Source organism: Osmia lignaria, chromosome 6, assembly GCF_051020975.1.
Source record: "Osmia lignaria lignaria isolate PbOS001 chromosome 6, iyOsmLign1, whole genome shotgun sequence".
Classification (NCBI taxonomy): domain Eukaryota; kingdom Metazoa; phylum Arthropoda; class Insecta; order Hymenoptera; family Megachilidae; genus Osmia; species Osmia lignaria.
In genome coordinates, this window is record NC_135037.1 from 6,835,784 (window position 1) to 6,861,777 (window position 25,994).

The window sequence follows — 25,994 nt, forward strand, 5'->3', positions numbered from 1 at the left end:
AATTAATCTAATCATCTACTAAGGGAAGATCTTACACAAAGTACACGATAGTATATTTATCACTTCCTATACATTATACCTCATCGTCACGTGTGAAATTCTCTAAACTTTAAAACTAACTATTATCCATGCATGAAATCGATCTATGAAAGAATTTACTATCCACCCTCCTGTCGTTGTCACGAAAATGGCACGTCAGAATTCAAGTCAAGTTAGCGAAATCTGTTTCAAGCAGGCGTTTGATCGATGACCTTCTTTTTTTTCTATCAAAGTGAAAATGCAAAACGGAAAAGGGGGTTAACGAAATAGAAGAAGGTGCTTGGCTGTTATGTGCATGCAGGGGTGACATGCGATCTATGGAAATGCATCGATCGTTTTTAGGTCCCTAAAACCGGAGGATTTCGACGGTATTTCAATATCTACTGCTACAAGTATTCCTCTTTTCTTTGGAAACACGCTGAAATATATATTCTTGTTACAAAACTTGTCGAAACAACCCTTGACGCATCTTCATCTTTTTTTTTTATTCGCTAGTGGTATTCAATTGTATGGATTGAGTTGCACGATGTACTCATATGGTGCTTGAAAAATATAGTGTTACCTAGGTTTACACGTCGTTTCTCGAAACGGAAACGTGTTACCTCGTTGGATTTCGTTTCCTTCGCATTTTTTATGGTTCGCGTTCGATGGATTTCGTTCCTTTTGAAAAGTCCTCAATAACGAAACATCGTATCCTTGCGATCCAAGGGGAAATAACCGAGAAAATAAGGCATAAAGTGGAGGAAGGCTTTCTTTGCTTCGAGATCTCTTAAGAGCCTTCTAAAAGCACTATTATGGTGAATTCAACTTGATATTGCAGTCTGAATAATGATTGGCGTTTGAATGCTTTTATATTACGAATGTTCTCTAAGAAATTTTTATTGAAAATATCGCAAGAGTCGGACAGAAATATAAACGAGAATTTTCATTAAATAATAGAAGTATGGTCAAAAGAACATTGTTTAATAATAAACAGTAGATCTACGCGTCACGGCATTATTACTTTTCGAGTACCCCAATAAAATCTATAATTTCAATTATGACTAAGTGAGTACATTAGGTTTTCCCAGGGAAAGTGGTGATATAATTATTTCCACTCAAGTGATGGGTCTGCTTTTTCTATTTTCCCCGAAGAAACTCGATACAGTTTTAAAGGATGTTACAAGTACGCGGCAAGGATCAATGATGAAAAACCGACTCCATAAAATGCACAGGACCGGCGAGGAAATTGCTCACAATATGTCGCCTCTTCCATTCCTCATTTCCCGCGAGATATCGCGGCTGACAAAGTTTCATCGACTGTTCACTCTGTCCGGCGACGGATATCCCGTTTTACACGGCCGAAGGAAAACCGACAGATTTGCGAACGTGTAGTTACGCGGTGATTAAATGTGAGAAAAACCCGTTTCTGCTGGAAAACGTGGAATGAAACGAAAAAGTCTATAAAGAAAAGGAGTGGGCGGTAAAAAAGACGAAAAAGAAAAAGGGGAAAGAAAGAGGTGCGTTGTTTCTGTGATTGTTTGGCGAATAAAACGAACCGTGGCTGCTCTGTGGATGCAGTTAAGCGAATACGGGGACGGGTTCGCACGTACGGACCTTTATGACAACACCGAAATTTCACGAGCTCGTTTTAAACGGCCTCCTTTACGGCGAATAATATCGTTACGAGGTACAAGTCGCTTTATGGTCCAGCGATATCGTTACTGACCCGATTGTTACACTTTTGCCCGTCCTTCCATTGATACGCCGCTTTTATTCACAGTAAGTGTATCATTTAATAGGAAAATCATAGAATTGATTTATAGAGTAACGTATACACTTGTTAGACTCTATACAATGATTGGTACTTTTCCTAAAAAAGTAAAAAATATAATATAAAGCGTTTCTTAACACTTGGACGGTGCGCGGACCACGGAGAGAGCCACAGTTTTAATTTAATTTTCTATTTCATCCTATTTTCTTTTGTTTAAACGGTTAATTCCGAATAGAATTACAGTTTATTATATTAAAAAAACGCAGTGCTTTATATTTTCTATTATTCTAGGAAAAGGGTAAATAACTGTATACGGTACCCTATTATTCAAATAATAACGAACGAAATCCAACGAGTTGTTTTTCAGATAATTATTTCAAAGTTGTACTATTGTTTTGTTTAAATGCCGACTCTGTGGTGACACGTTTTACCTTGGGGTTGAGGTCGCTGCCCTGTTGCATAAGCGTGCCGACCGTAAACCAGAAGCTGTTGGCCAGGGTGAACTCGTTGACGGTTCTTGGCAGAGGAATGTCGTCGCTGTCAGGGTCCAAGGCGCTCACGTGACCACCCTGATGACAATCACGACCCCCGCCAAGTGGTGCGAAAATTCAAGGTTTACTAGTTTCACAACAATTATTTGTTACTATGATAGATTTCCACCACTCGACGAGAGCCTACCTGGAGAGCACACTTGCAGCTGGGGCAAGGCAACGGTTCGATCCATTCGTAAGGAGAGAACCTTGCCACTATCCAAATGGTCAGTGACACCATCACGTAAGCGCCCAGCATGGACAACCAGATCTCCACGGCAAGAGGGTTCATGAACGAGAACAATCTCGATGGCATTCGACCGGATACCTGAAGCAATTATACGTATTTTCATATCATCAACACCATCACTCTTCAAAATTTTTGTTTTTTGCACACCTGTTGAACCATCGTTACCGCTTAGTTGTTAAAGAATTCATTAAAATTTCACGGTGATATCTAGAGCGGTCTCCTTGATGATTCTTCGAGCCGAGTTCTCGTTTCTCGTATCATTTATTCGCGCGTAAGAATTTACAGAAGAACAGTTTGGGATACAGTTGAAAAAGACGGTTCTTTATCCCGCTGGAATCATGATTCCTCGCTATTCTTTGGCCCGTCAGGAACGGAAACACAATAGCTATGAACGCATGACGAGTTCAACCGCTAGACGGCTTCCTTTATTCTTTCCTTCTTTTTTTCTTCTTCTTCCGGACGAGGTAACGTCGAAACTAGAGCACGATTTAGGTTATAAATCTAGAGGGATCCGGACAACGTGATGCCATCTCGAGCGGACGGTTTCGAATTGTCTGTTCTCAACAGCAACGAAGACGACGACCACCAGCGTGACAGCTTCTGATTTGCTTTAGCTGCTTGCTTGCTTTACTGTCCGTCGAACTGTTCTCGGAAGAACGGACACCAATTCTAGGAACGGGATTATTAGAGATGGATCGTGAAACTGACCTTTGTGCAAATTCAGAGAACCGTGAAAGGTTTAGGGAGATCAGGGTATTTGTAGATTCCATTGTGTCGAGTTTACTCTTGGAATTACGGTCTTCGTAATGCAATGGCATTATTATTATAATTTAAATATGAATATTTGTAAATATTACAATTGCTAATTTAATGATCAGAATCCTATCGATAGGTTCTGTGATACTATAAAAATGAATCTAGAAATTTAAATAAAAAGTATGAGGGAAATGAAGTAAGTGAAATGGATACGAAGGAAAAGGAATCGAACGAAAGAAATAGTCCAGTGGCGGAGCACCTCGTTGAGTGTACCTTGGGGTTGAGCCCACTGCCCTGTCTGAGGAACGTGCCAGTGATAAACCAAAAGCTGTTGCTGACGTTGAACTGGTTCTCGACCACGTCGCTTTCCGCGAGGCATGGGTGCGGATTGTTCCACTCGTACGGGCTGAATCGTGCCATGACGAACAGGGTGAAGCTTACCAGCATATACGCGGCCAGCACGTATAACCAGATCTCGACGGCCAACGGGTTCATGAAGGAGAACAAACGCGTTGGTTGGCTGGAGGGCACCTAAATTACGTTACGCTACGATTTTAATTAAAACGGATCCCGTGACGCTTGCCCGTCGAACGACGGTACTTTTGCGAGAACATTTTTCTACACTCTCTACCTGTGTTTCATTTCATCGAGAATTTCCTTTTTATTTTTTTCCACAGCTCGTTGTTTCTCAAGCAATTGCGGAATTGAAATATTAACTTTTAATTTCATCTTCTACAAATTTTCAACCATTGAAATTAAGGAATTTTCTTCGAATTTAGCAAATTTGTATGTTATCTTTGTAACTGCATCATTTTAATTTAAAAATTTTCGTGAATTCTGAATTAGAAGCGTACGAACGTCAAATTTTTATAAATATCGATGAAACAGCGAACGATAACAGCGACTCACCTTAAACAGAATCCCGATACCGAGATTCATAAACGGTTTGGTGAAATCAATCACGCTTTCTCGTGCATAGTTTATCGTCATGGATGCGACAGCCAGGTCCGCTCTCTGTGAAGCAAAGAATAGAAGATTTCAGTTTAGAGAACTTTTTGCACGATCATGTGGGAATTTAGAGTGAAAAAGCTTTGAATTCGTTAAGCGGCTAGCTTTGTCCACTCTATTCAGGATGAAACAATGGATAGAGTGTTTCATAAAATTTAGAAGAGCTGCGGTTTTTCAAAAATGCAATTGCATTTGACAAACCAGATAGAATTTATTGAAACTTACAAACGTAAAGTAACAGTATTACCATCGCTTCTTTCTCATTTCTAAAAATGTGAGAAATTTTTAAGTATCGCGTCAAGCTTGGCGAATGTTTGCTTTGCAAAATAACGGGTGCATGTTTTATAAGGGGTCGTATTGGGGATACACGCTAGGTCACCGTCGGTGACGTCTTTCCTTCGGGACGATCCGCTTACGGTTCCACCAGTTTCTGGGTTAAGTCGGGCGCACCCTTTCACAAGGGACAGATTGCTTTGCATCTTTTATAAATCGCTGATCTTCGGAATTCACCGGTTACCCGTGTCGGAGTTGCGGGTTTAGTTGCGCGGAACACGAATCCGCCGACAGCGATCCGCAACCTCTGCGTCTCCAAGGATCTCGACTCATCAGTTTTCTGCTGAAAATTTAGCTTCCTCATTTCTTTCTTGCTGCAGATTTTTCCCACTTGTATATTTAACCACCGTCCAGCTGATACCGGCTCACATTTGTCCAAGTCAATATTTCAATGCATTTCACGAAGGACCGTATCATCTTTGTTTTTTCATTTCTTTATGGAAATAATTTTACTATATTATTAGATTATTTCTATAGCCACTTGAATTGAAAACAATGTAACAATGAATTAAAACTTGGTGAGAACATGATAAAAATCAACGAAACTCGAGTTAACGAAGGTGTTTCAAATTATATAAGGAAACTAACAATCAGTTTAGTCGTTAATTTTCTTTTTTTTCCATTCATTATTTAATTCCTACCTGGTACATTCAATTCTTCTATGCTTTTCCACATTGAATGAGCGAACGGTACCATTTCCATCAATGTTTTTATTCTTACCTTTTTCCTCGTTTCACCTTCGCCAGCTGGTTTAATACATCAAACGTAATGTTCTCCGGGGTTCAACGCTGTTTTAATTACTTTTCCTCTGACAGGTTTCACGTATTTATTTACTCCTTTACTTTCAGAGCTCATTGGAACGCTTTCCATCGAACGATTATTTTTCATATTACCGTGCATGTTGAAAAGTTCACGTTTATATTCGAAATTGCAGTGAAAAATTCATTTTCTTTCAATTTATTGAGAATTGAATAATATCTTCTTGATCGAACCCGATGGTGGCACAGGATGCTTCATCAATTATCCAATATCGTCCGAGCAGTCTCCAACATCAGATTTCGATTTAATAACCGCATTTTTTTACAATTCAGATGTTACCTGGTAACACCTGCACGTCCTCTATGAATCGGAATATCCGGTGTACGTTAACGTCCGTTAGGAAACGCTAAATTAGGTGCTCGTCGTTGGCTCGAGGTATGCATAATGAAATTCTAGTCGTGATGGATTTACTGCAACAGCATCGGTTCGCTGCTTTGCATATAAAATTGTCCTCGGCCTCCTCCCCTGTCACCGCTTCTCCTTCCTGTTTGTTATCCTTTTTCTCCCATTAAAATATGCAATTTCTTTGAAACGGACATCCATTTCTCATTGTGAGTTCTATTTGAATTTTCAGCGAATATAGAAAAATACCGTCATTCAATTTTATTACCAACAATTTAAATTTCATTTTAGATTTTGATATTAGTTTTTCAAAGTGTCATTTCATTTTAATTGAACCACGATTGACCTCAGCTTACATCGTTTAAGGGTTGAAATCGATGGGACCGGAGGTGTTGAAAGAAGGTTCCACAAGAATATCCCATAAGACGCAATCTCTTACCTTCTCCATCAGTTCCCGGACGATTCCATTCCATTCTTTGGTTTCCGGGTCGTAAACGCCATACATGTGATCGGGTACCACTCTTATGGCGTATTGGAACCCGACTTGACCAGCGATCCACTTGAGCAAATCGATGCAAAACCCTTCGAATCTCGCGTTTCCGGTCAGATTCTTGTCCTCCTTCACCATCACGTAAGGTTTCTCCTGCGAACAAGGATCAAAGGTACCTTTGATGGATTACTGCTAAAAATCAGACGGATAGAAGGAGAGCTGCTCGAACAGACGGCGGGTATTTCACTCTTTTTATCTGAAAGGAACGAAAAAGAGAAAGAAAAAAGATTTCTTATTCCGTGATAAGAAGGAACGATATGAAACACGATGGAGAGCAATGCGCAATCATCGAACGCCTTAACGCGAGAGCTCGAGCTAGAAGCTTCCAAGTTGGATGCCTCCTCTCTCTTTCCACCGACGTCGGAGCCTTTCATCTTGGAAAATGGAGATGACGGGAACTGCCTCGTATCTCGGTTGACGTTCACCAACCTTTGACGTGGAATCGAGTGAAATTAGTTTCTTTCGGATGATTTGAGAGGGAACACGTAATCGGATGTTAAATGGAAGCCTCCTGTGATTGATGACGAGAAGAAATGGAGCATTTTTCGGCAACAAAGTTACAAAGACGAATTGCTGATATTACCAAGGGTCTGATCCACAAAAATACCTAAATATATGTTTTCCAGAAGAAAATTGTTGAAGTGTACTTTCATAGAAGGTCACACATTTCGATGAATAAAAAATATGTTATTTTCAATTCGAAGAAACACTGCGTGTTTTATGAGAAAGGTGATAAGAGGCGTTAATTACCTCTCTCGTCATAACGACCAGGGTGATATTAGTGGCGGTTGTCTCATAAAAAGCCCCAACGTCGGTAACGTTCACTCCGGAACCAGGCTTCCATTCTCCCACCTTCACCAGCTCTTCTTTTTTCAATTTCAGCAAGTCCAGCTTAAAATTGTTCCGCTTTCCTTCGTTGAACTCGATATGTCCGGTTAGCCCGTGTAAGCCTGCCTGCGAACAGAAATGTTCGTAAACCTAAATTCCAGCTCGATCTGATCCACGAATAATATTATTTTTCATTGTACAATTATCAGATACGGAAATAGATCCCGTTGAAATTATTCGAAATTTTTCCTTCCATTAGAAAACCTTCGAACGTAAAAGGTATATCGCTAGTTTAATACGCTTCATTTGGCGTCGTTTCAATTAAAATCCTACTAATACTATGTACAAATGAACTTGTTGTTCCGGAAAGAAAGTTTAGATTGCAAGCAGAGTTGTCTGCCAAGATATAAATTCAACTGAGTAGGAAATTCCTGTAGCAAAACTTAAGCAATTACCTGAAGAGAAAAAAAGGAATAGTTCAAACTAATTTGAAAGATCGTATTTCACTCTCGGATACTCGCGATGTCATTTTGATAATAGAAATCATCCGATAGCAGTGTTCTTTGGAATATTAATCAACTCTTGTGGATAAAAATTTACGTTTTCATTGAAAATAAATAAATTAGAAGATTCTTTATTTTCAAAAAATAGAACATGAAATTCTTCTTTTATAGTTTTCAATTTGAAACAATTGGTTTATCTAATGTACAATGTCCTGTTTCACAAAAGACATCGTCAGAGTTCTCCAGATTGTGACCGATTATATCCTCCGGTTGCTGTTTTCATGAAGTGGACAGCGCGAGTTTCCTGGCCGTCAGTGTGTAACCCAAATCCCTTGTTTTCCAAAATTTCTACTGACCAGCCCAATGGACAACAATTTCGATACTTCTGCGGTTTTGTTTCCTATTGTCTCTTGTATTGTCTTTTCTGTATCGCGAATTGTAGACACCCACGCAACAATTAAAAACAGACAACATAGTCGAGCAGCAGATTTTTCGTGAATTTTCATTGCCTGTGCGCACCGGGAAATTGTCCGTGCAAATAAAATATCAAATATTATGTTGAGTAAATTACAGAGAAAAAAGAAAGAGTAATTTAATCACTAACAAAAGTGGGTGGTTAAATTTCACGGGAAGAAATTATTGGCGCGTAATTGTTATCGAATGATTGAATATTATCGATTTTATTTGTTTTGAAAATCTCTATGGAAACAATGGTTTCAATTTATTCGATATTTCGGAAATGTTTGTACTGCTCCGCACGATGTAGCAGTTATTCCTGGCCATCCGGTCGCTAAATTTTCGGTTCATTTGTCAAGGAAAGCGTTTAATTTATGCAAAATATGTGTACTGTAGTTCATTAATCGATGAACATAGCTCGAAACTGAACGACGCACTGATTTTGTCGATGAATTATGCGCAACGTGTGCTGCATTGCTTTTTGACCCGTGCCTCTATTACACTTTAATGTATTATTCGCACGTACATACATATTTTGAAACATTCCTTTTCCATTATAAAATAATACAAAAACTGGTACATTTTAAAAGTTGTTAAGCTTATGGTTCGATTTAATTTCACGTGTTAGCAGAAGATGCCATTTCCTTATCAAAGGCGATTCTCAGTCACGAACTCTGTAACTCGAGGTTGCATCGTGAATTTCAACCACTTGACCGGAAGTTAGCGAGTCCCTTGTCTTTGGAACAAGGTGGAAGCGTCGAACTCGGCGGAAAGTTGGAGCAATATTCGCTTAATAAACCCAGCTGCCAGTCTTGTCCACGAATGGAACGTGAGCCGAGATCCTTATGAGCTTTAGCACGTGTTATTAGCGTCTAGCTAGAGAAGAACAGCGTGGAATTTAAGCAACTAACGACCAAGATGATTTGAGTTAGGAACAAGGCAGCTCGGACGTCTGAAAATGAAACGAAGTAAGAAAAATAAAAGTACGGGGAAAGGAAGATGAAAAAGGAGGACAATCGGAAAAGCGTCCAGTTTTGGTCAAAAATATAGTCGCGTAGAGTGGTTTGGGGCGGGAAAGTTGGCTCGCAGAGGAATGAAAGAAACGAGACAAAGGAAATCACGAAAGGACTTGGAATAGTTCGTAAAAGTTTTCGAGACGTACATGGAAAATAAATTTGAAATTACGGAATGAAGTTGTTCAACGAAACGTGGTTTATGATTTTCCGAACATTGAGCAGAATTCAGTCGATTAATTAGAAAAGGAAGAAGAAGAAGGATTCTAAATTTTATCGACATTCCGTAATAACTGGAATCATTTTCATTAGCCTTAATAGTTTTTCTTCCTTTATATTCAATACTAAGATTCTCACTCTATAAAGCTAGCAGAAAATATGAAAGGACTTGCTATACAAGTTCAGATAAGAAATTCAAGAAAAAATATATGTATAGGATGTAGCGCGAATAGAACGAGGGTAAAGATGCGAACTGAAGAAAGATAGTCCCGGGGACATGGAGGACAGAAGCGATCCATTCTCTGCAGCTATTTGCTAAATACGCTGTTCAATTATTCATGTGTCAACGTTGCTTTGCTTCTCCGTCTCTCCGCGCACGTTTGCGGCTTATCGTTGGACGCCTACCAATCTGGATGCTCCCACTTCGAGGAAGACCCTAGCTATTCGGTGGAATATCCATGATTTCCTTCTCTTTCACCCTCCAGCTTCTATGTTACCTTTTTTCTTTCCCAGTTCCTTTAGGCGTGAAAAGCACCGTTGCATTAGGTATAACATGACATTTGCATTAGTGCATCCTGCGGTGCACTTCCATGCATCTAAACCTGTACATCTGCTGCATATTATTAGCTAGATATCGCGTAGCTTTTTAATTACAACGAAATTTAACATTTATTAAATGGAGATAGGAGGTAAATATGGTGGATGCTACATTTCTATACTAATTTTCTATATTCTTATATTAGACACTACTCTACCGAGACAGAGGCTTAGAAATTTTTCTCTCTGTCTCGATTCGTTTCTAATCTACTTCGTTAATTATAATCTGAAAATTATTTAATTCTTATCAGAAGGAAGCGATAAAGAACAGCTGATTAAATATGATTAGAATCGAAAATCCAACGGCGAATTTCTGTATGCATGTCTTTCTTTATCTACATTAATTATTTTATCACTTCAGTTCGTCGTTAATACTACTAGCAGTGCTCCCAGATATTTCATCGCGTTTATTCGACAAACGTTCCGGTATCACGTATCGCGCGTGATTTAATCGAAACGATCGGCGTTTTATTTACAAAATTTCGAGGATCTCTCTTGTTCTTTTTATTGCCGAGCGTAGCGTGTTACTGGGCCGACGATATAGATGTTGGCAAACAAGCCGAAACCGTATTTCCATCGAGTGATTTTCTTCGTCCGCGTAACCGTTCGGTGTTTGCTAGCCAGAGATAGATCGTCACGTTGTTCGAAAGAACGTTTCATCGAGTTTATCGAGTGTCGATACACAACAGACGCGGACAGCTAGTCTTTTCCCGTGAAATAGTGTGAAACGAATAACCTGCTCGTAATCTGAAGCGGATACGAACTCCGCGCGTTCGTCCGACAGAATAGTTTTTCTGGCATCGCAAAATTTCCTTTCGTTTACCGTGTTTATGTTATACTTTTTTCAGGGAAAAAAGGTAAACGTAGCATCCACTTGCGAAGCGGTGGAAACAGACTTAAAAAGAGAGCAGACAAGAACAGCGGAGAATTATAGTTTTACTTGAAGCATGTTTTTTAAACTTTGAAATCTCTTTTCTTCTCCGGAAATGGGAAACACGATACATCATAAATTCGTTTCTTACTCGCGGAATAGAATGCAATTAAACGGAGTGAAATTGTTAAGGGATCAACGTCTGCAACGAGTCTCCGTTTCTTACTTATACCGGACGCAAAAAGATCGTAAATCATTGTTGTGCTTGCAAGCTGTGCGTTTTGAACGATATCCTGCTTAAATACCGTCGTTTAAAGTAAGAAACTTCCTTGCTTCTTGATTACTTTCTCACGGTGTTGCTAGTACCTTCAATAAGAGTTACGTTTCTATCAGCAAAAGCGAAGTATTGAAGAAGTACTTAAGGAAAATTGGAAAGCGCCACGCTGGATTGCGACAGTGTTTTCCGTTTAATTATTATACATCTTAAATTGTTTCAAAAGTTCTCCGTCCGATTGCCTGAATAAGCTATATTTATACATATAGAAATTATTTCAGAAGATATCAGTGGATGGGAAACGGTTAGGTTCTGAATATTGAGCCACGAAATGAATCTCCTATCTGATAAATTTAACACTAATTAACCCCAATTTCTGAACTCAAGCCTCGGTGACAGTTAAATTTTCAATGCGCGCAATCAGCCCGAAATAACTTCTCTATTTTTGCGCTCGTAAACTTCAAAGTAACATCGAACGATCGAAACGACGTTTACGAGGGCGTGGAAGTAAAAAACCAGGACAATTTAACGGCTTCGGAAAAATTGCTTCGTAAATTACCGAGGAGGGTGGCAGAAACTGGAGGTATCGTTATGTAACATGTTTTGTTGTCCGAATCGATTGCTCGTTAAAGAAGCTTCACTCGTAAAGCACCTGGCAATGTATTGTTGTAATCTATTGGTGAAATATACGACACCTATGCGACAATACACTGTTTTTCTCTATAGATAGCAAAGAATTGTCCGGAGAGTCGGCGACGCATGGTATTTAGGCTTCGAACTTTGGGAACTATGACTATTAATCTTGATTTCTCCAAATTTGCGAAATGAGAATCTAGAAATTTTTCTTATATGATTTTCAATATATACCAAGAGTCCTCGCACCATGCTTCCTTAAAGATACCAAGGATCCGTCCGGAAAGTCGGCGACGCACGGTACCAAAAAGCATGAAGTTGAGTTTAATTAATAAAACGTCAAACGTGTTTAATCTCGAACGATGAAATTGATAAATACACTAAAACTATCCTTTTATATTATATAATATTCTTATTTCGTAAAAGACTGATGGAAAGGGAAAATCAGGAGATGCTTTATCGTTGAATTGCACGAAAAGTGTTTCTCAGTTCGTTAATTGAATTTGTTAATTGAAACGATCGTGTATTCCGCGAAAGGCAAATAGTAGAGGAAAGCAGATATTGAAAGAGTGATGATATTTTCTTTTAATTACTCGCTAAAACGTTCGAAAGTTTTCTTCGGTTTTTTTTTTCTCTTTTTAATGATGCGCTTTTTTCCACACGATAACTCGCCACTTCTCGCATATCAGTCTTCATAAGTTTATCCGAATAAACTTATTCCCGAGGAAACTGTTTCGATAAAATTGAAATTCTTCTCCGACGCTTCTAACACTCTCTTTTTTAACTTTCCTTTTTCTACTTTTATTCGCGGTTTGTATCGGGGTAATAAAGTTTCTAGCTCGATTTCTTCGTCGAATTGCTTTCGCCTCGACTATCGAGACTTTCCTTACAAGCGGGATGTCTCGGTAATGAAAAATTATAGAACGTACGTACGGCGTTAATGTAGTTGTAGAGAGAAAGACCGTCGTCCCAGGGTTTCTCTTTCTCGCACGATAAATTAGCGAGCCTCAGCTCATGGCTGCGGTCCAATGCCGCCAAACCGTGCGCGAAAACCTGCACGCTGTCGTACACCAAAGCTGGTTCTGCCTGAAACATACGTTTCCCCTTGGGTGAGAAAGCGTTTGACCTCCTGTCGATCAAGCACGGTTAGCGACAATGTCGATACACGTAATTAATCTAGCTACCTGTGATTAATTTGTGTGTACATGTGCATGTCCGTGTTGTGTAATCAGATTTTGATCTAAAGCTTTTGCTTCACGACGAGATTTTCCATCGTTCGTATACCACGTCGGATACCAGTGACCGACGCCATAAATTCAGGAATAATCGAATAATTCAGGGAAAACTAAAGGAACTCGTCGATAAATTATTAATATTATTGGAAAGCTTAAATTCTTGTTAGAGAGATACGGTTAATGAATTTTGAAAATGATAAAAAGTGTTAATAAAACAATTTGAAAACAATAAACTGAACAATGTATGCATCGAAAAAAATAATCATCGTTCATTGATGAAGGAATCAAGCGTTCATGGTTGTCAGGGGCCCTTGAAAAGAAATTGGGCCGTGCTTCGAGTGCGCTCGATCAAGCTGTCTTAATTGCTCTGCAGCTTCCGTCGCATCTAAAACTGGCTTAATTACTGAAATGCTGACAAAGCACTGACTAGACGTAGGATGGTGACAATGTTTTCTCTCGTTCATATTATTTTCACGCTATGCTTCGTTTTAGGCCTTATAATATCATACTCTTTATTAAAAAGTAATATATTCACAATTGCATATCAATTAAATATAAATAAATTGAACATAAAAAATAAAAAAATAACATAGAATCGACACCTCGGCTGGATATATGCAATGTTTAGCTTTTTCTCTGAGGTACGATTCTTTGAAACCTAATATTTTAGAAATGATTTGTGTTATTTTTTGAGTTCCTTTATTTTATAAATTTTCTGATAATTTTAACTGTAATTTACAAAGAAAATAATTTTTTTCTGGTTTATAAATGATACTCCTGAGTTCTGATTTTATTATTATAAAAAGACTATTTGAAAATTTAATGGCTTGATTCTATAGCAAACTGCGATTCATTAAATCGCTTATAAATTACAGTTTTGTTAATTACCAATGTTATAATAAATGCGATTATTTCTCGCATTAAACGGATTAATGCAGCTGTCTGGAATATAAATGGAGAAGAATGTACATATTTAACGAGAGGATTTAATTTCATACTCATTATAAAATAAATAAACAAATTCCTCTCAACGATCCTCGTACTCTAGTTCTGGCTGAATTTTTTGTATCCTGTTTTGTAAGGACGTCACGTGTAACGTTTAAAATTCGCGAAAAGATTTCACTTAGAAACGATAAGAAAGAATGTCGAGTATAGGGTTCTTCTCGAGGAAAGTTCGCTCGATCGTTGATGGAAACAGAGAAAATCGTTTTCCGTTGCAACAAGCAACGACCAACGAGTTTCAGGGGGATCCGCGATAACAGCGACTTCCGTAACCGGGCATACCCCACAGTTACATGAACTTTCCACCAACCTGGATAACTCCGGTTTTGTTGAGGATCGCGTGGCCAATCGGCTGGAAGCCGACCTGGAAGCGTTCCATCTGTCGGAGAACTTCCGCCACCTTTGGTTCCTCGAGGTCCACCAGACGAAACGCAGTCATGTTCACGCTGTTATACTTGAAATCCTCCAAATCGAACGTTTCGATGTCCTGCCAACACATTTTCAACCCTTTAAAATATCAAAAGACGAAACTCAACACGAGAAAGTTTGATTTTTCCATTTGATACGTGATCCATGTATTAAATCTTAATTTCACCGCTGTCGAAATTTGAAAATACGCGAGCACCAGAAGGGTCGACGACCCTTTTCGCGCGTGAAGTCGAGAGATAAAGCTAGTTTCCGGTCAGAAAGAACTTCCGTGTCCTCGAAACCAACCCCATCCGTCTTGACGCGATTTTCAGGTCCCCTTTTCCGCTCTAGACCGCGTTTCAGTGATTTATTCCGGGACTCACGGTTATGTTTATGTAACGGGGGTGGAGATCGACCAATGGAGTTTCAACGAACATCTACACTAGGTATATTTACGATGTAAACATCGCGTGGTCCCGTTTTTCGAGAGACGTGAAAGTAACTTTGATGGTAAAATAAAATTTGTAATTCGTAATAATAATCCTATTATTGAGAAAGAAAGAAAATTGGATTTTCATCCGCTGACATTGAAACAAAGGAAAAACTTCTGACTCGACGTAGCGAGGCTAGTTTCTCATAAAAATACCATCTTGACCACCGTAAATTGAAACGTACATTGAAACGGAGGATTGAGAGCAGAGTAAATTTAACTGAGCACACTATACTGCATAAACGAACAACTTTACTCTCGAATAACGATTCAACTCGCTTCAAAATTTCATTTCAAATATATTACTCCAGCGTGGAGAATCTACGACCGTTTCCATTCAGTAAGCCCTGTGTTATACCATAAAATCGGGTAAACGAATCTGGATGCGCAACGGTAATTGAGTTTAAATGTTTTTTCCTAAAACAGAAACTCCCTCGTTTCAATCAATGCCGAAGGGTACGACGATCCGCAATTCGGAACCAGCCGCGGTATTAATCGGTGATCGAGCAGATCGAGACGAGAAATCAATTGATCACCCATTTGTTCAGTTCTCGATTTTTCTCGATATTTACTCGCTAATAAACGTCAGGACCGTTCGTCGTTCTCATTGTTACGAGCGCGTTAATTCGAAATTATATACCGACCGTTGATTTTCACGGCTTCGAAAGCACTACGGGGCAAAGAGCCACTGTCTTTGTCGGCTATTAATTAACTGATCACTAATTGTTTCGCGTCGAAAGCAAAGTACGATACGTTGTTCTGAATGGTTGTTAATTAATATTACACGTTAAATCATCGCCTTGATCCACTGTCAACCGGCAACTATCGACGGGGGATTATCCGAGAACATCCCGAGTTTCACGGTGAAATTCACTGGAGGCGGTCGTTGATAGACAAATGCCATCCGGTTAATTCGCGTCAATTCGTGAACGATGCGTTCAAATCAGGGAACACGATCGCACAATTTACTGGGCTATCGTGTGTCGCGAATTTCCGATCATCTGTCTGAATAAACGTTGCGGTCCGGCGTAACAACACCGTCGATGTTTGTTTTAATTCCAGACTATATAGTTTTCGTTGGCATCTTTTATAAAATTATTGCTCGTATAATTGTATTACATGAATTAATATAGAATTATTAATTAAGGCTTTGCATTTACAAGTGAATAAATAAAATTAAGGTATTAGGAAAATTTTCTTTTACAACATAAATCATTTTTCTAACACGTACAATATTTCGATAAATATTCAGGGCTTTGATATTTCGAACATTTCTGTAAATCGTGTTTCAGAACCAGATGCATCGAGTCACCTGCAGCGACCATACGATTCAAATTCAAATAATAGAGTGCTCGTTGAAAATCGAAAACCTAATGGATTTGCTACGATTTCGAGCGTCAAATGCGAAATAAATAAATTTTTATTTCGTTCAGCTGATTCGACAGCTGCAAATTAAATCCCCAATAACAGATTGATGTTCCCAGATCTCTTACAAAAAGATATACATAAAATTCGTTCACAAATTATAATTCATACCTCAAATCTAGCTGAACAAACGAAATGAAAAAAATTCGACACGACGAAAGATTTTGATATATTAAAAAGAAAAAGAAACAACAATTTAAACAATAAAATTAAAACTATAAATGATACACAGGATTAGCAGAGCTTCTGCTTCAGGAACGAGTTCAAACGAGTCTCATCAAAAAAATTGCAAAGAGGAGTTGTAATTTTCAGGAAAACAGGACACCAGACTCTGAATAAATACTTACGAACGTGGTGAACATGTAGTGATATCTGTAATCGTTCATCTGCAGCTGTAGTATCTGCAATAGATAAAGAAAGAACAAATTAGTCGTATATACTGGCACCTTTTTAATTTACTATTTTGCTCTTTTACGTTCGACGATGGAGATCACAGAGATGGAGTAGAAATTCGGTGCACAAAGAGGAATTTTGGCAGAGAGAATTCTATTGATGTTAACACTTCGCTGCGTGAAATGTGAATTAAAGGCAGAGAAAATGGAAACTGGCTTGAATTTCAATTATACGTATTTCAAGTTAAGCAGCGCCTAATAAACCTTATTCATCTTTTTCTCCTTGAAACGAGGAATATTTATTAAATTATATATGCGTCCATAAATTTGAATCATCCGTTTGTTTATTGTTTCAGTGTCTTATCTCCGATTCGTCTAGAATAGCGCGGATAAAACTGTGTTTGTACAACAGCCATTTTAGGTATTGCGTTTAGGGAAGGATCTTTCGAACGATCGACGGTCTCAATCGGTTAAAGTGGTTCTCCAAAAGATTTTCTCCTGTAATACCTTATCCTCTCCAGTACTAGAATCCACTATTCGTATATTGAAACGTGTGTTCCGGTACCATAACGCTCCGCGATAAAAACATGTATTAATAAATTAAAACTAGGATCTATGCAAATATTGTAATATATCGAAAAAGGATAATACATTTTATCTTCTTGTACCTTCCACACGTGTTCGTCCTTCGGGTCATAATTTACAATCAGAAGGAAGCCGGATAAAGGAAGGAGCGCAGAGATTTTCCTTAAGAAGAGGGCAGAAAATTACTTGCCAAGAAGGAAGACGAGACGATAAGCGAAACGCACAAAGAGGGAGAGAATTGCAAGAAAGCCAGGACGTTTTTTGATTACTCAAGCAACAAGGAATATCTGCAAGAATTCCCAATGGACCGGGCATGCAAATAACGGGTTTCCTTCGACCACGTCTCAACCAAGATTGCTTCTCGACGGATCCAACGAGGAACCCGGATGGAATTTGAACCATGGAACCATCACGTCCCCGTATCCATCGGCTTTCCCTAATAAAGACGGTGCAATTAAAATTGAACAAATTTCATCGGGCTCCCTTCGAAATGAATCGACAGTGACCCGTGAAACCGGATATGAAGTTATTCTTAGTTTTTTTTCTCGCATAAGAGATTCATACCGAAGAGGTCCTTTTTCTATACATCACACGAGAATCTCGTTTTAAATGAATAATCCTGTGGATTTAATATCCTGCCGATAGGAAAATGAATTTCCACGTTGAAAAATGAATTAATTTCAGGAAAAATTACGATATTCAAGGGTTGATTTAATCCTCACTTGTACTCGACTTTGATAATTTTTTATATCAATTAATATTGAATATAAATGACGAAGGAAAATGATTTGGATTGGCAAGAAGCTTTTTCTCATAATTCCTATTTATTTCCAGAAATATCTTTTTGTTTTTCATGGTTGGCTGTCCGCGTCGAATTGCACGCTATAATCCTTTTATACGCGCGTTTCGTCGTAAAAGGCAATTGCAGTGTGCGCCGATTTCCCCGGAATAAACGGCGGCGAGCATTTTTGTCCTGTGTGTCGACGAAACTCCAAAAACGTGGAATCGACGATCGTTCTCGACGGGAAACGGTTCACGGTACCGTGCAATTTCCGGTACGCCGGTTCCCTCGGATTATGCATATTTTTCTAACGGATAAAAGGGCCGATAATTGTGGAAAACACCGGCTTCTCTGCGTCGAACGCGACGACCGATTGAACCTTTTGCGATGACTTTCGATGATCGATTGATTTCGAAACAACAGCCTTTTTTTAAAATTTTATAAAAATATTCAGGAATGATTTTAGTTTAAAAAGTAAAAGTACTGTGACTATCATTGAAATGGTTCATTTTGAGACATTGAAATTCTGACAAAATTTCATGACATAAAATTATTACAAAATAATATTTGTGATCTATCAATTTAAAGCTTAAAGAATACTGAAAATAATTGTATAAAAGTTTCATTGATATTCTTAATATAAGATGGTTGATTGTGAATTGCAACGTACAGTATTGATCACGAAATCGAATAAAACAATTAAATGACCATACGTATCTTTAAAAACTTTTATTGAACAACGTCATACCACGTATAGCAGTTTTCACTGTGGCAATTAAAGTGTCAACAGCATTCTATCGTTGACTGCCATCGCGTCGTCGTTTTGGTTAACAAATTTTTATTGCAAATCGATAAAAAAAGAGCTGAGAAGCATGCGTTGCAACATTCGAAAACTGCATCAGCTTTTTTCCTCGTTATTTTAAACAATTTTTATTTTTCAATTGATTACATGGTTTGTAACAACTATGAACAAATAACATTTCTGATCTACTCCCGAGAGAATTATTCAATAAAACTGCGGGTGATCAGCTTAGGAAAATCCAAGTGAAAAAGGCAAACAGTGGAAAGCGAGCAAGAATTCGAGGCTATCGAAAAATTTAATTGCAACAACACTCCGAGCAAATTGCCTTTCTCTTCATGCTCGAAATCCTTCCCAGTCTCTGTTATCTTATTATTTCCCGTGAAAATTACGGCCAAGGAATGAATAACACCAAAAGGAGAGCCCAGAACACTTGAATAACAGTACAAGTAACAAGATGAATTTATTCGACAGGGTGTTGCTTACTTATGACTTGATTTGTGATTTCAGTTTTTAGGTGCAACCGTGTCGAAGTACTTCAATTATTTCGTGTGCTACCTGATTACTCTCAGTTCTGGTAATTTATTATAAAATTTCTTTAATTGATTCTGACTCACCGCTCGAAAAAATTGCTGCATGTGCGCGGGATCCGTGTCGACGATCAGTTTGTAAATCTCCTTGTGTCTGACTTCCCGAAGGACTTGCCTGTAGGATCCAGGTCCTGCCTGACGTATGTACATCTCTGTCCTCGTGGAAGGTGGCGATTTAACGAGATCCTGCAGCTTAAATAATCCTGCGAACAAGAAAATTGAATTTTTTTTATAAATTGTAACAAGTTTCACTATTTGTTCTTGTCACGACGTCTCAAAACAGGAAGAAAAGAGGAAATTTTTCAATACTGAAAATAATTCTCATTTTCTCGCTAGGCAACGTCGATCGACGACAACCTCTGTGACGCTTTTCATTTTCAATCGCGCGATCACGGACGTTCGTCGAAAATTTTCGACAGGTTCACGTCACCCATTCGAATTCACGAATCCACTGACCTGTTCGTAAAGCGCTTTGGGAAATGGTCACCGACCTTTCTGTCGCATAAAATCACGACGCAACGAACTCTGAAGACCGGCATCGAATTTATGGCAGGAATAGTGAAAAGAATCGTGGAAAATTTGAATTTTTCTCCTTTCCAACGGCGTACCTTGGAGAGATCGTATTTTACATGATTTCGTATCTTCCAAGATAATTCTAAGGAGTATTAACATTATATTAATTTTTCAAGATACCAAATTCGCAAAATTTTCAAGAATATCAAGCTGAAAAATTTCCATAAGAACAGTTTAATTTCTATGCAAGATAGAACAATTTTACCACCTTCATTTCCTTTTTCTTAATTACACGATTATATTAAATTCGCTATTCGGTTCGCTGATAACCCCTGCCATGGTGGCAATCAACGCTTTAAATAATGAATCAGCCGGTGGAATAATTTCAAGGAGCAGCTTTTCCCATTGAAAATGCGAAATTGAAAGATAACAAGCCGCTTCTTAGACGCGGTTTCCAATTATCGCGCGCTGCTTTGCGCTGAACGCACTCGCCCATCGATTTCCTCTTTGTGCTCGTGAATACGTCTGAGGCAACAACGGGCTGGATAAAAAGGAGAGGGACGTAACAAGGGTTAACGTATGGGGTTAAAGTCTCCTTTAAACGTACAACTGTGCGTGGAGCCAGGGGTTGGACGATTCTTCTGGCAGGATATTTATGATAGTTTTCCACAATACAGAAATTGCACGCGGTGCAACAAGAATCGAAATAGAATACCCCATCTCCTTTATCTTCCTTGGAGATTTTTTGCTACGAGCTCCTTCAACCTTTTAACAAAATTAATTTTTCAAAACGATTTTCTATTCCTCGAGTAGATGTAGAATTATGCAATTGTATTAAGTGAAATTTTGAAAGAAACTTTGCAAAATTATTTCAGATCCAATTTGTAGTTGATGCAATTTTAATTAGATCGATTCATATTTGGACGACCTAACGTGTGCAGAATAAATTTCTCCCAAACTACGATACCGTTGTTCTGTTGCAAGAAGATACTGTAAGCTGCTAAAGGAATTTATAGCCGTCGTAGCCTTGAAGGTGACGTAAAAAGCAGCAGTCTTCCTGGGGTCTCTTCTTCGTTTATAGAGAAAATGATTACGCCGTCCAATCAAGAAAGGTCGTTTCAGATAATGATCATACCTTACCCCGGCAGTCGAGTAATTCCTAAAAACCCATGTTGTTTTTCATAGGAAAAAAATGAAAGGGCTTAATACTTTTCCATTTTCCAATTCGGTATCACTGGATTAAACGTGTTAGATAGATATTTCAAATCCTCTGTTCGATTTGCCAAGAGCGTGTTCGATCGAATCGAACGTACAATACCCTTTTGTGCTGACTGGTTTTGCAAAAATTTTTCCTTCAAATTTCCTCCGCTTCTTGCTTAACTAAGCCCAGGGAACTCTAATGGAATTGCAAGCTTGCGACACGGTTCGACTACAGAATTTCAATTAGTGGTTGGCTGCAATGTGACAGACGAATTACGTACGTATATCGCTTGCTTCGGTACACTTAAAGTGAGAAAAGCACGTCAAACGCGAGGAGCGAGAGAGTTTAAACCCCAGGAGATAAACATTAAGACTTCATGCCAGTGGAAATTAATTATCGTCGTGGAAGATTGATGATCGCAAACTTCCTAGGAGCTTTGTAAGATTTAACGTTAATTTTGGAGGTTTTGCAATTATAACAACTTGTCGATACTCTGAGTAATAAATTAACGGAAAGGGTTGAAATATCAAAGGTATCGTTCGCTAAAATCTTCGAGGTAGAAAAAAATCACTGGCCCATGGTGACAAATCTTGTACGATTTTACGCGACAGAGTTCCGTTACGTGCGGGTGCGAATGACAAGCGGACATTTCAGCGTCGCGCAGACATCAACTTCCGCCGGCTGAATCCGACGTCCTATTTGCATAGGGGTGCATCACCGTGGTTGACAAAAAAAAAAAAAAAAAAAAAGAGAGAGGCAGCGTAATGACTAGCCTGTATGACACGGCATGCCATCAGCGAGCAATGTTGTTCCCGTGATTCCTTGGAGAGCCCTACTCGTACGTTTGAAAATCTAGTTGCGCCTCCGATGTTTGCTTCGTTGTTTCGACACCGACACCGTTCTTTCTGTCATTCGCTATTTTTTATTTTATACGACCGCCCAGTCGAGCAGTATAAATTGCACAGCGTACAAAAATTATAAATTTTATTTGATTATATGCATAGTAGAGAGGATGGTTAGGTAAATTCTCTAAGGAAAACGGTCCTCGCATATTCCTGTTCTTCGGTAGATTTATGATACTCACCGTAATCCTCCTCGTAGATAATTGCCACTCTGGTCCAGTTTAAAAAGGACATCAGATCCTTGAAAGCCTTGTTCAAGTGGTCCTGCGAGGGATAGAGGTTTATACTGAACTCCTTGAACGTCGGCTCGAAGTCGACCCTGGCTTCCAAGTGTGGCACGTCCAGAGCTTCGCATATACTTTGTATGTGAGCGCCCAGAAGAGGATCAGACGGGCCGAAGATCCCTTGGACCGATCTGGACAGCTGCTTGCAAGCTGCAACAGGAAAGATCGTTTTAGAATCTATATCTGTCAAATGGATATCTATGATGAAAGGAAATTTTCAAGAATTTTCAAATATTCTTAATAATTTCCAATTTGGTAAACAAAGTGATAAGAATTTTTTAATTTAATCCTTTGGCTTAGTGTTACAAATAGTATTACAGAAATTGATTTTACAATTATTTTATTAGAAATTTTGATTGGAATCAAGGTGTTATGATCTAACGTTTGTAAATTGCATAGAACATCAATGACAGTATATGATTTACGAGATGGTGGTTGTCTATGAACGAATATCGTTGAAAATAGACAGAAAATTGATACGTTGATGGCTTCCTGATCCATTATCCTTTCAGTCACGGTATACTAGGAATAGAGGTTTTTCTTTAGAAAATGATTCTTGGCACGCGTGTAAAGGGTAGCTCAGCGAGGAGAATGGATGCGTTCGATTTCTAGCCTGGGATTTCGTCGTGTCTAAGTATTCTGCTTTGTCCGTGCCCGTTGAATTATTCACGAGACATTTCTTTGCTCCCTGATTTGACCCGTTCGAGTACTATGTCGATCGTCTGACTCATCGTTTCTCCGTTTACGTTGCAGCTTTCACTTAACCCCAGATTGATCGCTTCGAACCCCTCACCGTTTCACGTAAAATTCAATTAAAAATGAATCTCTTTAAACGTTAATTAAAAAAAGAAAAACAATCTTTATTTTTCTTCTCACGGAATAAATATGTGATTTTGGATAATTAATGTTCATTAAATTTTTTCTATCTACTCGAGAATAAAAATGGCCATTCTATGAAATCCTCCTTGGTTTCTGAACAAGATATAAAAAAGTCGATCGCAAGAAAAGTCTTCCAGCTCTGAATTCTATCGGCTCCATCGAAGGATCGTAATTTTATTTAGTGTCGTTCTTCTCTTCGTCGCCGAAGGCGGAAGAAAAATTTCGTTTCGTTTCATGAAAACGAACCCCGTCGAACGAACCTTCTGGCAGTTCCATCGCAGCGACGACGCAGAGACGTTTCGTCGGTGTCTTTTTGATTAAGTCGAACGTTTTCCTCCTCTTGGATAAATAAGCCTGTTGGTTCGTTAAGAATACAGCTGTTTTCGTTAACGAACCGACGGTATCTCATGAACATCCTCTGACGTTTTCAGTGTTCCCAGACGACACTGACGCTTTTCAAGCTGTCTCCAGAGGATACCGAAGACGTTGAAGTGACTCGAGATTTATACCGAGAAGCTTAACTAGTTTCTGATTAATTTTACCTAGCTAACTTAATCTTTTCCATTACAGCGATCCTGGTAAGATAGCCAAGAGAAGTTTGCCGAATTAATTACTTTTTATTTATCTCTTAAAGACTTTGGGTTTAACCCTTGCAATATCATAAGCTAAAATAAGCTTTATTTTCGAGTAATATGTACTTAAGCATGATAAATGAATATTATATGCAAATTTTTTATTTCACAGCTTGTTGCTTTTACGAACATGATTTCTCCGTTATTATTTTTAAAAAGTCCTCCTCCACTTTCATTTCGCGTTTACATTAAAACTACTTTTAATCCTGAAACTAATTTAACTCGTGATCGCGTTCGCTTATTTTGCTACGCTCCTCTGCCTTTGCCCGTATACATTTGTGGAATGTATTAATATAAAGCCAAAGTAACAACAATAACAATTGTAATAACAGCGGTAATAACAATATTTGGTATAATTTTAGCGGTATTATTCAAGTACCGATGATACAAACATCAGGCATTAATGAATGAAGTGCATAACCATATTATTTGCTTTGATAAGAGAGCTTCCAGGAAAATTATTCCCAATTGTTCGTTAGAAACAATTGTGACGCAAATTATTTATCATCATTCATCGATGCAACGTTTGTTAATAATTATTGATATAATTTCTATCAAACTATTGATATAAATTTTCATTTAATGATTTAACATTCGTATCACAGTTTACCCAGGACCTTTATTCAGAGGCTACACGTCACTTGAAATACCCATCAACCCTTGAATAATACTAAAATATTAATCTAAAGTTACATGTATCGTTTAATAATTTCAGTGTCAAATTTAAAAAATGAAAATAATGTGAAATGCTAAATTGAATTAAAAGTGAGTTAAAGTATTGTTCTCTTTGTATTTTTGATATTACAGTACTTTATGAATTCTTGTATAAAGGGTTGACATTCACAAGAGAGTAAACGAGAAATTAACACAATTTATGTTTGAATAATTTTGTAGCGAATAAAGGAGCACCGTAAACGAGTAACGTGCAGGAAAAACACGAACGACGAACGCTGGTTTAATGACGACCCGTTGGAACTTTGTCCAGCTCATTCGCGGGAAGGAAAACGCTGGCAATCTTACAGTTCCGGTTGACCTGAATTTTCTCTGAAACTCACGTTACGTTTACCGTTCTATGGAAACAGAAACAAAGATATCGAGGTTTTGTTCGAGTTTCGCGGGCCAGGTTGAAAAAGAAACGTGTCCGACGAGAAGGAGTAAATTAAAAACACAACTGGTACTCGTCGGTTCGCTCGACAGTCGGATATCTCTCTACTTTTTCATTTTCGTTGTGATATAAGAAAAAATTTCCTATTACTGCTTCGACACCAGTTTCATTTACCTCGTGTTATGTCATCTATGGTTGCTTTTCTTTTCTCGTTAAATTCGTCAGAAATTTTTCACAACTGAAGATTCGAATTTATTACACTTTTATTCTAAATATTGCTAGGTGTTATTCTGAAAACACACTCCGAAAAACATGATTGACATTATTTTATCGATTTTAAAAAAAGGATTGCAAGATCTTCGACAGAACCAGAGGGTACAATGGCCGTCCAGCTGACAAAGAAGCAGTTACAGTGTCGAAAGGGAGAAAAGTTTGCCGGTAATAAAGGAAAGCTTCCATTAAAATGTTCCGCCTGGGGGGATCAAAGGGACTTCTGAAAGTTATTCAATGAATTTTGAGGATTCGTTTCTCTTTCTCGGTTTAGTGTGTCTTACGCTTCCCTGAACGACAGCCCGGCCGTAAGACGTTCTCTTCAAACGTAATCGTTGGAATTCTATCGACATTAACAAAAGCATCAAAGAAATGTTTCATTATGAACCTATTACTGTAAAGTCTACAAGTAAAACAAATTTCCTTCTTAATGATGATATTATATAACCATTATGACATTTCTCATTTACGATATTAAAACTACAGAAACAGTATTTACTTTATCTTTCTTGCCAATTATTTAGGATGCACTATTACTTTGGGAATTTCAAACCAAGTTTTAAGATAATCTAGTGTAGTTAAATTCGATTTTAATTATAATTCTCGACCGGTCCGGCAGAGGAGCAACAAATATTCTTGTTCGAAACTTCCTCAACACGGGGGAGATTATTCTTCCCGAATCTACGACGGAACATTAGCTTTCGCGAGCGGGGTGAGTCCGACCTGT

The 25,994-nt window shown here is 38.4% G+C and overlaps 1 protein-coding gene across 1 annotated transcript in view; it reads right to left on the bottom strand.

Annotated features, from left to right (window-relative positions):
• The window catches only part of LOC117601447 (glutamate receptor ionotropic, kainate 2), a 97,402-nt gene that overhangs the window by 12,585 nt on the left and 58,823 nt on the right, over nt 1-25,994 (bottom strand). Inside the window, exons 4-12 of the mRNA XM_034318168.2 lie at nt 22,280-22,531; nt 19,509-19,684; nt 16,682-16,735; nt 14,322-14,498; nt 12,708-12,860; nt 7,131-7,334; nt 6,270-6,473; nt 4,238-4,342; nt 3,602-3,859 (exon numbers count right to left, since the gene is read on the bottom strand). Coding sequence (XP_034174059.1) covers nt 3,602-3,859; nt 4,238-4,342; nt 6,270-6,473; nt 7,131-7,334; nt 12,708-12,860; nt 14,322-14,498; nt 16,682-16,735; nt 19,509-19,684; nt 22,280-22,531 — 1,583 coding nt within the window. The remainder of the gene's footprint in view (nt 1-3,601; nt 3,860-4,237; nt 4,343-6,269; nt 6,474-7,130; nt 7,335-12,707; nt 12,861-14,321; nt 14,499-16,681; nt 16,736-19,508; nt 19,685-22,279; nt 22,532-25,994) is intronic.